Source organism: Crinia signifera, chromosome 6 (assembly GCF_055691185.1).
Source record: "Crinia signifera chromosome 6, ASM5569118v1, whole genome shotgun sequence".
Classification (NCBI taxonomy): domain Eukaryota; kingdom Metazoa; phylum Chordata; class Amphibia; order Anura; family Myobatrachidae; genus Crinia; species Crinia signifera.
Window position 1 is genome coordinate 94,058,799 of NC_139222.1, and position 12,067 is coordinate 94,070,865.

The 12,067-nt window shown below is 49.4% G+C and overlaps 1 protein-coding gene and 3 long non-coding RNA genes across 7 annotated transcripts; 1 reads left to right on the forward strand and 3 right to left on the reverse strand.

Annotated features, from left to right (window-relative positions):
- Positions 1 to 315: 315 nt before the first annotated feature.
- On the forward strand, positions 316 to 6,387 carry LOC146007825 (uncharacterized). Of its 3 annotated transcripts, XM_083146501.1 has the most exons (6): positions 319 to 739; positions 2,269 to 2,529; positions 2,615 to 2,951; positions 3,027 to 3,335; positions 3,444 to 4,553; positions 5,668 to 6,385. In XM_083146501.1, exons 1-5 carry the CDS (start codon positions 530 to 532, stop codon positions 4,109 to 4,111), a joined length of 1,785 nt encoding a protein of 594 aa, XP_083002627.1. In that variant the 5' UTR covers positions 319 to 529; the 3' UTR covers positions 4,112 to 4,553; positions 5,668 to 6,385. The 3 variants fall into 3 exon arrangements, with proteins under 3 accessions (XP_083002624.1, XP_083002626.1, XP_083002627.1); XM_083146498.1 differs by having other exon boundaries at positions 316 to 739; positions 2,615 to 3,335; positions 5,668 to 6,387; XM_083146500.1 differs by lacking the exon at positions 5,668 to 6,385 and having other exon boundaries at positions 316 to 739; positions 2,615 to 3,335; positions 3,444 to 4,584.
- LOC146007826 (uncharacterized) lies at positions 5,708 to 6,585 on the reverse strand. Its single transcript, XR_014444408.1, has 2 exons — positions 6,394 to 6,585; positions 5,708 to 5,872 (listed from the first exon to the last, which is right to left on the reverse strand). It is a non-coding gene; the product is annotated as an uncharacterized LOC146007826 (long non-coding RNA).
- A 1,246-nt stretch (positions 6,586 to 7,831) lies between these two features.
- Positions 7,832 to 9,554, reverse strand: LOC146007022 (uncharacterized). Its single transcript, XR_014444201.1, has 8 exons — positions 9,428 to 9,554; positions 9,207 to 9,346; positions 8,983 to 9,122; positions 8,759 to 8,898; positions 8,538 to 8,677; positions 8,317 to 8,456; positions 8,096 to 8,235; positions 7,832 to 8,011 (listed from the first exon to the last, which is right to left on the reverse strand). It is a non-coding gene; the product is annotated as an uncharacterized LOC146007022 (long non-coding RNA).
- Positions 9,555 to 9,622: 68 nt separating this feature from the next.
- LOC146007827 (uncharacterized) lies at positions 9,623 to 11,321 on the reverse strand. Of its 2 annotated transcripts, XR_014444409.1 has the most exons (7): positions 11,208 to 11,321; positions 10,987 to 11,126; positions 10,766 to 10,905; positions 10,321 to 10,460; positions 10,097 to 10,236; positions 9,873 to 10,012; positions 9,623 to 9,788 (listed from the first exon to the last, which is right to left on the reverse strand). It is a non-coding gene; the product is annotated as an uncharacterized LOC146007827 (long non-coding RNA). The 2 variants fall into 2 exon arrangements; XR_014444410.1 differs by lacking the exons at positions 10,766 to 10,905; positions 10,987 to 11,126; positions 11,208 to 11,321 and adding an exon at positions 10,545 to 10,679.
- Between the last annotated feature and the right edge of the window lie 746 nt (positions 11,322 to 12,067).

Below are 12,067 nucleotides of genomic sequence, written 5' to 3' on the forward strand. Positions count from 1 at the left end.
TGGGTCACGAACATAGCATGTCGGGATCCCCCCCACTACACCCCAGCATCCCTGACAAGCATGCCTGCACCTTGCACCCCACTTGGGTTTGCCTCGCCCCTAAGTGTCATTTTCACAAAATTGCCTGTTTGGGGTTTTTTTTATTGTGGATCATGTGTGGGTGCCATGTGCGGCCATGCTGCATGCTTGTTTGGGGTGCTGGAGTGTTGTGGTGGGTGCCCTTCATGCTTTGGGCGTGGTCGTGAGTCCCCATTTTAAAATGACTGCAGCCAAAAAAAAAGGAAAAAAAAAAAAAAAAACCTGCAGCCATTTTAAAATGGGGGCCCTGGGTCACGAACATAGCATGTCGGGATCCCCCCCACTACACCCCAGCATCCCTGACAAGCATGCCTGCACCTTGCACCCCACTTGGGTTTGCCTCGCCCCTAAGTGTCATTTTCACAAAATTTTCTTAAGGTAGGTTAATTGCACAGTAAAGGTAAAAAAATGTAAATTAATATTGCTATATCTGTGTTTATATTCCACAGGAATGTCTCATCGGACAAGGACCGTGGAACCCCTTTCCCCTCTTCTTTCTATTTCAGGTGAGACGAGTCCAGTGGAGATGACTACAAGGGAGGAAGATGGTGATAGGATATCCACAAGTAACCCTGGCCGGCCGGTGCAGGACGACATGGAGCATGGAGATCGAGAAGGAACACCTCAATCAAGACAAACAACTAAAAGGAGAAGGACACAGGTAACTTCTTTAAAACTTGATGAATAGACAGGTTTCGCAACAACGCACTAGCGCGTATTTTACCCTAAAAGTGGGCGCCGGGACCCATTAAACAGTGGCCACCGGACGCCGATGACTGTAGGTTTTATATATTTTGCTGCTGCTGCGCATCACGAACCCTGCATGAGAGCAGGTTAACTTTTCAAACTCTGCATCCTAAGTCCACTCTGCTGTTGAGAGCAGTGGGGAGGGGTGGGGGGTGGGGACAGGATAGGATGCTGTAACAGCCGCTCTCAGCAGAGTAGATCTGCGCACTGTCAGGGTGGCGGGGTAAAGGATGATGCAAATGTGACTTAGATCAGCGTGTCAGCTGGTCCAGTCCCCCGCCGCGTTGATAGCCTGCTCACCTACTCTGCTGACCCCCCCCCCTTGGCAACCAGTGTGAAGATCCCGGGATCATGCAGCAGCGCAGCGCGACTTAAGCCTCACGCAGAGCCCCGGGGTCACTCCTAGTTCCAAAGATTGCACAGGAATAAACAATAGCAAAGATACCAAAGTATTACCTTTATTTTACACACGGGTTCTACATGTAAAATCAGCATTTAAAGTCTATATACATTATATACAGAAAGGTCATCAGTATTATTCACGTTATCAGAACCTTACCATGTTATCCTTCAGATTAACATCAGATGGCCAGGACACGCTAGTCCACAACTCCCAGCGCAGACGCTCGGACACTTCTCTGCCTCTCTCTCCCTGCAAACAACCACTTAAATCCCAAAGGCACCCCTCTCCACCACCCTCTGGAATTTTTAACCCTTCCTATGCTGGGTGCGGTTGCATGATATATAAAGAGGCCCTTTGATCCCAGAACCAAAAAATATACACAAACTAAACAGATTCTAATCTAAGCTTTTGGTCGCTTCTAGCCGGACCATTTGACTCTAGATATACAGTTATATTCTTTAGGTATTAAGCATTCGGGAAGACTGCCATAATTAACTTCATTGTAGCAAATCCCTTATTCATGCTACCATCACAGTTTACTAACAACATAACCAGGAGGCAGTGACGTAACCACGGGCAACGCTTATCCTCCCAGTTTCTCTTGTGTTCATAAAACGCTCTTCTTGCCTTCATATGCATATGTAGCAGTATGGGATACAGTATACAAAGCTTAGGGAACATATTACAGCCATTTACATAACATGAGGGAATATTTCCCTCCAGTAGCACACATACTCATCCTAATTGAATAACCTGTTTGGATTATTCAGTATAACATCCTATTATTGTCCGACATACAGCCCTGTGATGTCCCCTATATACAGCAGTCTGGGGAACCCAGCTCAGATATGAATACAGTCCGTGATAATTTCCGGTTATCGCCGGCATTTTGCAGTTCTCTTTGCTGAAACGCAGAAAGATGCAGGCGAACAACATATGACGGAAAGGGGCGTGGCCAAATACTTAATACATCATGAAGTTAATGTTTAATATATGCTAAATCTATGTGTAATTTTGCTGACACTGTTTGTTTTTTAAAGGCTACAGACAGAACACTGGACGAACAACCCAGTGGTTCTGGGGTCCAACCACCCGTAGCGAGAAAGAAACCTGGCAGGAAAAAAAAGGTTCCCCTAGACCAACTTGCCGAGGGAGAAGAAGAGAGCATCCCGTTCACTACTGCAGAAAGCAACGTGCTGGTTGAAATGGTCCACAAGTTCTATGACCAACTGTGTGGACAAAGAAGACAGGAAACGAGCAGTAGAGAGCGTAAAAGAATATGGGCCTCGATTGCAGAGAAGGTTCATTGCTTTTTTTTTATTAAAATAAATCCATTTAAAAAAGTGCATTATTTGATTGTTTATAATGTGATGTTTTGCATCTTAGATTACAGCAGTGAGTGGCAACGTCAGGTCGATCGACAAATGCCACAAACGATACAATGATTGTCGACGGCACACAAAACGGAAGATGGGCCAAGTCAGGCAACATCTAATTGGGACTGGAGGCGGACCACCATTACAAGTTTCATGGCAGCCGTGGGAACGAGCCATCCAGGAACACATGAATCCAATCATGGTGGAAGGTGTTCCAGGCTCTGTGGAGTCCAATGTCCGCAGAGCAGAAGTGTTGAATGCTCTGGAAGCGCAAATTCCACCTGCGCAACGAAGAAGACGGAAGACAACACCTGCAGAAACAGCACCTTCGCAAACTCAGGAGCAGGGTAATTATTTGTACTACTTTGCTCTCTCTAAAATTATATTGCAATGTTCTAAAATGTATATTCTCATTTCAACAGTTGTCGTTGCTGAAGATCGGACAGAAGACACCCATGTAAGCCAACCGGCTGAAGAACCGTCAACACAGGAAGAGACCATCACCCTGGATCTGTACTCGATCAGTCAGTTTGAATCGTCCATTCAAACAGAAGACACCTCTCAAGGATTTGAAGACAGCAGCTTGCAAACCCCACTGGGTGAAGAAGGATCTACAGCAAGTGGAGGATTGGCCCATCAGCTTCCAAGTTATCATCATTCCATCCAGGACATCGAGGAAGCGTCTGAAGATGAGGAGGAGGTGGATCCCACCAGACCACCACTGATGGATTGTAAGCTTTTGCCATTTGTTTGTAACCTTGTGGTTTTTTTTTATTTTTTTAAAGATTACATTGTGTGGAATTGATAAAATTTATTTATCTTGTCCTTTTTTTTTATAGCCGGAATGCAGCTCGTGGAGGACATCCAGAGAGAACAGGCTCCAACGCGCGTCCATAGAGTCCGGCAATTGGCATCTGAAATAGAAGATCATCAGAACCAGTACCGGATCATGATGGAGCAGAGGATGACAGCCATGGAGAAGCATCTTGAAACACTGGCCACAACGATGTCCGACATCGAGCGAAGACGCCAGGAGGATTGGGCCGAAATAGAGCGAAGACGGCATGAAGACTGGGTGGAATCCGAACGCAGACGTCGAGAGGATAACCAGGTGATGATGACCGGGATCTACAAGTTGGTTGAGAATGCAGCGTGTCAACAGGAGACCCTGAGACAAATTTCCACCTGCCAGACACAAATTGCGGCAAGCTGCATGATGATCGCCAGTTCCCTGCAGCGGAGATACAATCCGGACAACGTGGGACAACCAGCGAGAGCCACCCCTTCACCGTGGATGCCACCATCTTCATCAAGTCGGCATCAGGAGCCTGCGCATCTCCAAACATCGTGGGCTGGATCTTCTCAGGCATACCAAGGCTACGCTGGAATGTATCCACCTCCTCCACCCTCCAGCCAAAGACCAAGGACACCACCACATCGCACATCTCCTGCTCGAGCTTCAACCGCCCAAAGGCCGGGACCGGCGGAGGAGGACCCTGCACAGTGAACACGGTCGTATATTTCCATTTATTTTACATGTTGTTTGTTTTTATGTTAATATACAAAGCTTTCTTTTCTCCTACTTTCAGTTTGTCTTTTCTTATGATTATTTAACCCTTGCAAATTTTTTCTACAGCTGTGTTCACTAAGGAGTTGGGCGTAACAGTTATGCAATGCATGCGCGTGCATGCATTGATAATTGTTGGGAAATGATGAAAGCTCCTTACATATGGTGGATGTAATAATGGGCCATAAAAAGAGCAATCTGATCCCACATTTCTACCCTTGTAATGCAACCTTTAAACCATTTGTTAATATTTATCAAAATTACACCCAGTGCAAACACCTTTTTTTTTTTTTTTCATTTTTTCAGGGTGCAGTGCATTGGAAATTGATTTTGAACTCCTAAAATCCAAAACGGGGAGAATGCCAAAGCTACATACCTATTGGTGAGTAATACCCAAGTGCACCCTCTAATCTATCTTGTCCCCAAATCTTGTCCCTTGTGTTAACGCACAGACCAGGCGCATTTGAAGTGTGGCTGGCTTGTGCGTTACCACAACGCTTACTCTGCATCCGGTGCCCACAACTTGCAAGTCACATCTTGTCCCTTGTGCTAACGCCCAGACCAGGCGCATTTGAAGTGTGGCTGGCTTGTGCGTTACCACAACGCTTACTCTGCATCCGGTGCCCACATCCGGTGCCCACAACTTGCAAGTCACATCTTGTCCCTTGTGCTAACGCCCAGACCAGGCGCATTTGAAGTGTGGCTGGCTTGTGCGTTACCACAACGCTTACTCTGCATCCGGTGCCCACATCCGGTGCCCACAACTTGCAAGTCACATCTTGTCCCTTGTGCTAACGCACAGACCAGGCGCATTTGAAGTGTGGCTGGCTTGTGCGTTACCACAACGCTTACTCTGCATCCGGTGCCCACAACTTGCAAGTCACATCTTGTCCCTTGTGCTAACGCCCAGACCAGGCGCATTTGAAGTGTGGCTGGCTTGTGCGTTACCACAACGCTTACTCTGCATCCGGTGCCCACAACTTGCAAGTCACATCTTGTCCCTTGTGCTAACGCCCAGACCAGGTGCATTTGAAGTGTGGCTGGCTTGTGCGTTACCACAACGCTTACTCTGCATCCGGTGCCCACATCCGGTGCCCACAACTTGCAAGTCACATCTTGTCCCTTGTGCTAACGCACAGACCAGGCGCATTTGAAGTGTGGCTGGCTTGTGCGTTACCACAACGCTTACTCTGCATCCGGTGCCCACAACTTGCAAGTCACATCTTGTCCCTTGTGCTAACGCCCAGACCAGGCGCATTTGAAGTGTGGCTGGCTTGTGCGTTACCACAACGCTTACTCTGCATCCGGTGCCCACAACTTGCAAGTCACATCTTGTCCCTTGTGCTAACGCCCAGACCAGGCGCATTTGAAGTGTGGCTGGCTTGTGCGTTACCACAACGCTTACTCTGCATCCGGTGCCCACAGCTTGCAACTCACATCTTTTCCCAAATAGGTTTTTGATACCAATTTCAAAACTTTGCTCTCCTTTTTTGCAGGTTATACCGACGGTAAGGATGAAGAATTGACACCGGGAAAGTCTTTACCATGGTATTAATTTATTTCGGAATTTAACATGTGAAAAAAAGTTAAATAAAGTTTTTCAAATATATTGACTGCTTTCTTGCTTCTGAATGTTATTAAAAAGGTATCAGATGAGTATTATTCCATTTTTCAGTTGTGAACCATTTTCTTTTGAAACGACTGAAAAAAATGATAAAGGGTCAGTGTCAGATAAATATTAAGGTTTTTTTTTTATTTTACATGCATACAAGCTAGGAGTTTCCAGATTGGTGCCGGTTTACACCAAGTACTTTTTGGGTTTATATTTCACTGATACTCCTATTTCTAAGCTTTTCCTTAAATATGTCATTCTTGCCAAATACACCTAAATAGATTTCTGAAGGTGTCTCAGTGAAATATTGGGAGCAATCCCCGCCATCTCATAACAGTAGTGATTGATCCAAAAAGCGAATTTCTGGGCCTATTACAGGGTGATAGTTTCAGAAAGCAAATGATTTTGGGAGAGTGTTCCCATAGCTTAGATAACTTAGATTTGACCATATAATTGATTGATTTATCACTATTTTCAATAGTTTAAAAACTCTACCAAAATCAAACACAAACTCAAGCTAGCTATATTCCATTTGACATGAACTGGTTTCATGGACGAGAGGTGAATAAACATGTAAAATTTATTGATGAGAAACAACATTACTTAACACCTTGCACGCACATGACAGGTACAGCCTTTGGTCCTGCAGGTCCTGTACACTTTAGGGGTTCACCCGCTGGAGACTTCCCCGTCCAGAGACCAGCAAAAGAAACTGCAAAGAAGAAAGAAGGGGTTAATGATCGGTGACTGTCTCCTATAGCCTCCCACCACCAGTCCCCCACGTAGTTCCATACTCACCCCAGATTTGGTTTTAATGAATGTGCTCGCACATGACAGGTACAGCCTTTGGTCCTGCAGGTCCTGTACACTTTAGGGGTTCACCCGCTGGAGACTTCCCCGTCCAGAGACCAGCAAAAGAAACTGCAAAGAAGAAAGAAGGGGTTAATGATCGGTGACTGTCTCCTATAGCCTCCCACCACCAGTCCCCCACGTAGTTCCATACTCACCCCAGATTTGGTTTTAATGAATGTGCTCGCACATGACAGGTACAGCCTTTGGTCCTGCAGGTCCTGTACACTTTAGGGGTTCACCCGCTGGAGACTTCCCCGTCCAGAGACCAGCAAAAGAAACTGCAAAGAAGAAAGAAGGGGTTAATGATCGGTGACTGTCTCCTATAGCCTCCCACCACCAGTCCCCCACGTAGTTCCATAATCACCCCAGATTTGGTTTTAATGAATGTGCTCGCACATGACAGGTACAGCCTTTGGTCCTGCAGGTCCTGTACACTTTAGGGGTTCACCCGCTGGAGACTTCCCCGTCCAGAGACCAGCAAAAGAAACTGCAAAGAAGAAAGAAGGGGTTAATGATCGGTGACTGTCTCCTATAGCCTCCCACCACCAGTCCCCCACGTAGTTCCATACTCACCCCAGATTTGGTTTTAATGAATGTGCTCGCACATGACAGGTACAGCCTTTGGTCCTGCAGGTCCTGTACACTTTAGGGGTTCACCCGCTGGAGACTTCCCCGTCCAGAGACCAGCAAAAGAAACTGCAAAGAAGAAAGAAGGGGTTAATGATCGGTGACTGTCTCCTATAGCCTCCCACCACCAGTCCCCCACGTAGTTCCATACTCACCCCAGATTTGGTTTTAATGAATGTGCTCGCACATGACAGGTACAGCCTTTGGTCCTGCAGGTCCTGTACACTTTAGGGGTTCACCCGCTGGAGACTTCCCCGTCCAGAGACCAGCAAAAGAAACTGCAAAGAAGAAAGAAGGGGTTAATGATCGGTGACTGTCTCCTATAGCCTCCCACCACCAGTCCCCCACGTAGTTCCATACTCACCCCAGATTTGGTTTTAATGAATGTGCTCGCACATGACAGGTACAGCCTTTGGTCCTGCAGGTCCTGTACACTTTAGGGGTTCACCCGCTGGAGACTTCCCCGTCCAGAGACCAGCAAAAGAAACTGCAAAGAAGAAAGAAGGGGTTAATGATCGGTGACTGTCTCCTATAGCCTCCCACCACCAGTCCCCCACGTAGTTCCATACTCACCCCAGATTTGGTTTTAATGAATGTGCTCGCACATGACAGGTACAGCCTTTGGTCCTGCAGGTCCTGTACACTTTAGGGGTTCACCCGCTGGAGACTTCCCCGTCCAGAGACCAGCAAAAGAAACTGCAAATCCCGCTGCTTATAGGTCCCTCCAGAAATTATCAAGCAGGAATAGGCTGCGGAAAATAAAAAAAAGGGGTTAATGACACCTCACAGGGCCCAAACCCTCCCCTCCTTCCCCCAGGGGGAGCGATACTCACCGGGTAACTGCACAGTAGCCCATGGGAAAGGCATCACGCACCCACACCTGCCAGCAGCCCTCACACATCAGGGGTTCATCCGCTGCACACAGGATCCAGCTGCTTGTAGGTCCCTCCAGAAATTATCAAGCAGGAAGAGGCTGCGGAAAATAAAAAGGGGTTAGTGACACCTCACAGGGCCCAAACCCTCCCCTCCTTCCCCCAGCTGGAGCGATACTCACCGGGTAACTGCACAGTAGCCCATGGGAAAGGCATCACGCACCCACACCTGTCAGCAGCCCTCACACATCAGGGGTTCATCCGCTGCACACAGGATCCAGCTGCTTGTAGGTCCCTCCAGAAATTATCAAGCAGGAAGAGGCTGCGGAAAATAAAAAGGGGTTAGTGACACCTCACAGGGCCCAAACCCTCCCCTCCTTCCCCCAGGGGGAGCGATACTCACCGGGTAACTGCACAGTAGCCCATGGGAAAGACATCACGCACCCACACCTGCCAGCAGCCCTCACACATCAGGGGTTCATCCGCTGCACACAGGATCCAGCTGCTTGTAGGTCCCTCCAGAAATTATCAAGCAGGAAGAGGCTGCGGAAAATAAAAAGGGGTTAGTGACACCTCACAGGGCCCAAACCCTCCCCTCCTTCCCCCAGCTGGAGCGATACTCACCGGGTAACTGCACAGTAGCCCATGGGAAAGGCATCACGCACCCACACCTGCCAGCAGACCTCACACATCAGGGGTTCATCCGCTGCACACAGGATCCAGCTGCTTGTAGGTCCCTCCAGAAATTATCAAGCAGGAAGAGGCTGCGGAAAATAAAAAAAAGGGGTTAGTGACACCTCACAGGGCCCAAACCCTCCCCTCCTTCCCCCAGGGGGAGCGATACTCACCGGGTAACTGCACAGTAGCCCATGGGAAAGACATCACGCACCCACACCTGCCAGCAGCCCTCACACATCAGGGGTTCATCCGCTGCACACAGGATCCAGCTGCTTGTAGGTCCCTCCAGAAATTATCAAGCAGGAAGAGGCTGCGGAAAATAAAAAAAAGGGGTTAGTGACACCTCACAGGGCCCAAACCCTCCCCTCCTTCCCCCAGGGGGAGCGATACTCACCGGGTAACTGCACAGTAGCCCATGGGAAAGACATCACGCACCCACACCTGCCAGCAGCCCTCACACATCAGGGGTTCATCCGCTGCACACAGGATCCAGCTGCTTGTAGGTCCCTCCAGAAATTATCAAGCAGGAAGAGGCTGCGGAAAATAAAAAGGGGTTAGTGACACCTCACAGGGCCCAAACCCTCCCCTCCTTCCCCCAGGGGGAGCGATACTCACCGGGTAACTGCACAGTAGCCCATGGGAAAGGCATCACGCACCCACACCTGCCAGCAGACCTCACACATCAGGGGTTCATCCGCTGCACACAGGATCCAGCTGCTTGTAGGTCCCTCCAGAAATTATCAAGCAGGAAGAGGCTGCGGAAAATAAAAAGGGGTTAGTGACACCTCACAGGGCCCAAACCCTCCCCTCCTTCCCCCAGCTGGAGCGATACTCACCGGGTAACTGCACAGTAGCCCATGGGAAAGGCATCACGCACCCACACCTGCCAGCAGACCTCACACATCAGGGGTTCATCCGCTGCACACAGGATCCAGCTGCTTGTAGGTCCCTCCAGAAATTATCAAGCAGGAAGAGGCTGCGGAAAATAAAAAAAAGGGGTTAGTGACACCTCACAGGGCCCAAACCCTCCCCTCCTTCCCCCAGGGGGAGCGATACTCACCGGGTAACTGCACAGTAGCCCATGGGAAAGACATCACGCACCCACACCTGCCAGCAGCCCTCACACATCAGGGGTTCATCCGCTGCACACAGGATCCAGCTGCTTGTAGGTCCCTCCAGAAATTATCAAGCAGGAAGAGGCTGCGGAAAATAAAAAAAAGGGGTTAGTGACACCTCACAGGGCCCAAACCCTCCCCTCCTTCCCCCAGGGGGAGCGATACTCACCGGGTAACTGCACAGTAGCCCATGGGAAAGGCATCACGCACCCACACCTGCCAGCAGCCCTCACACATCAGGGGTTCATCCGCTGCACACAGGATCCAGCTGCTTGTAGGTCCCTCCAGAAATTATCAAGCAGGAAGAGGCTGCGGAAAATAAAAAAAAGGGGTTAGTGACACCTCACAGGGCCCAAACCCTCCCCTCCTTCCCCCAGGGGGAGCGATACTCACCGGGTAACTGCACAGTAGCCCATGGGAAAGGCATCACGCACCCACACCTGCCAGCAGACCTCACACATCAGGGGTTCATCCGCTGCACACAGGATCCAGCTGCTTGTAGGTCCCTCCAGAAATTATCAAGCAGGAATAGGCTGCGGAAAATAAAAAAAAGGGGTTAGTGACACCTCACAGGGCCCAAACCCTCCCCTCCTTCCCCCAGCTGGAGCGATACTCACCGGGTAACTGCACAGTAGCCCATGGGAAAGGCATCACGCACCCACACCTGCCAGCAGACCTCACACATCAGGGGTTCATCCGCTGCACACAGGATCCAGCTGCTTGTAGGTCCCTCCAGAAATTATCAAGCAGGAAGAGGCTGCGGAAAATAAAAAGGGGTTAGTGACACCTCACAGGGCCCAAACCCTCCCCTCCTTCCCCCAGCTGGAGCGATACTCACCGGGTAACTGCACAGTAGCCCATGGGAAAGGCATCACGCACCCACACCTGCCAGCAGCCCTCACACATCAGGGGTTCATCCGCTGCACACAGGATCCAGCTGCTTGTAGGTCCCTCCAGAAATTATCAAGCAGGAAGAGGCTGCGGAAAATAAAAAGGGGTTAGTGACACCTCACAGGGCCCAAACCCTCCCCTCCTTCCCCCAGCTGGAGCGATACTCACCGGGTAACTGCACAGTAGCCCATGGGAAAGGCATCACGCACCCACACCTGTCAGCAGCCCTCACACATCAGGGGTTCATCCGCTGCACACAGGATCCAGCTGCTTGTAGGTCCCTCCAGAAATTATCAAGCAGGAATAGGCTGCGGAAAATAAAAAGGGGTTAGTGACACCTCACAGGGCCCAAACCCTCCCCTCCTTCCCCCAGCTGGAGCGATACTCACTGGGTAACTGCACAGTAGCCCATGGGAAAGGCATCACGCACCCACACCTGCCAGCAGCCCTCACACATCAGGGGTTCATCCGCTGCACACAGGATCCAGCTGCTTGTAGGGCCCTCCAGAAAGTATTAAGCAGGAATAGGCTGCGGAAAATAAAAAAAAGGGGTTAGTGACACCTCACAGGGCCCAAACCCTCCCCTCCTTCCCACAGGCGGAGCGATACTCACGGGATAACTGAAACGTAGCCTTGGGATAGCAGCCACGCAACAACAGCGGCAAACATCCACAACACTGGAAAAGAACCGTAGAAAACCGAAGGAACAACGGCAACAGGCCAAAACACTAACGTGCCCAAACGGAACTCTAGAAAACATAAATTAATGAAAAGTGTTAAATATCATATAACTAATCAAACAAGCCACAAACTTTGGACTACAAATACTCACATTGGGCAAAATATGACCGGATGAGTCGAGCTCTCGCATCCACTCGTTCATTCATACCGGCGAGCAAAGCTGTTGAAAGGTCCCCATGCCGGAAAACCGCAGCATCCACGGTCACCGGCAAACGGTTTGCAATGCAAATGTTGTGTAAAATACAACAAGCATTAATTATGCCGCAAACCTTTGCCGGTGAGTATAAAAGGGCTCCGCCGGTCATGTCTAAACATCTAAACCGGCTTTTAAGGACACCGAAGGTTCGCTCAATTACAGCCCTCGCTGTCGTGTGAGCCCTTTGGTACCTTTCAGCAGCTTCGCCCACAGGATCAGATAATGGGGTCAGGAGCCAGTCCTTATTGGGATAACCCGCATCACCTATGGAAACCAAAAAAAAAAATATTACATTATTAACAATGTCTGGAT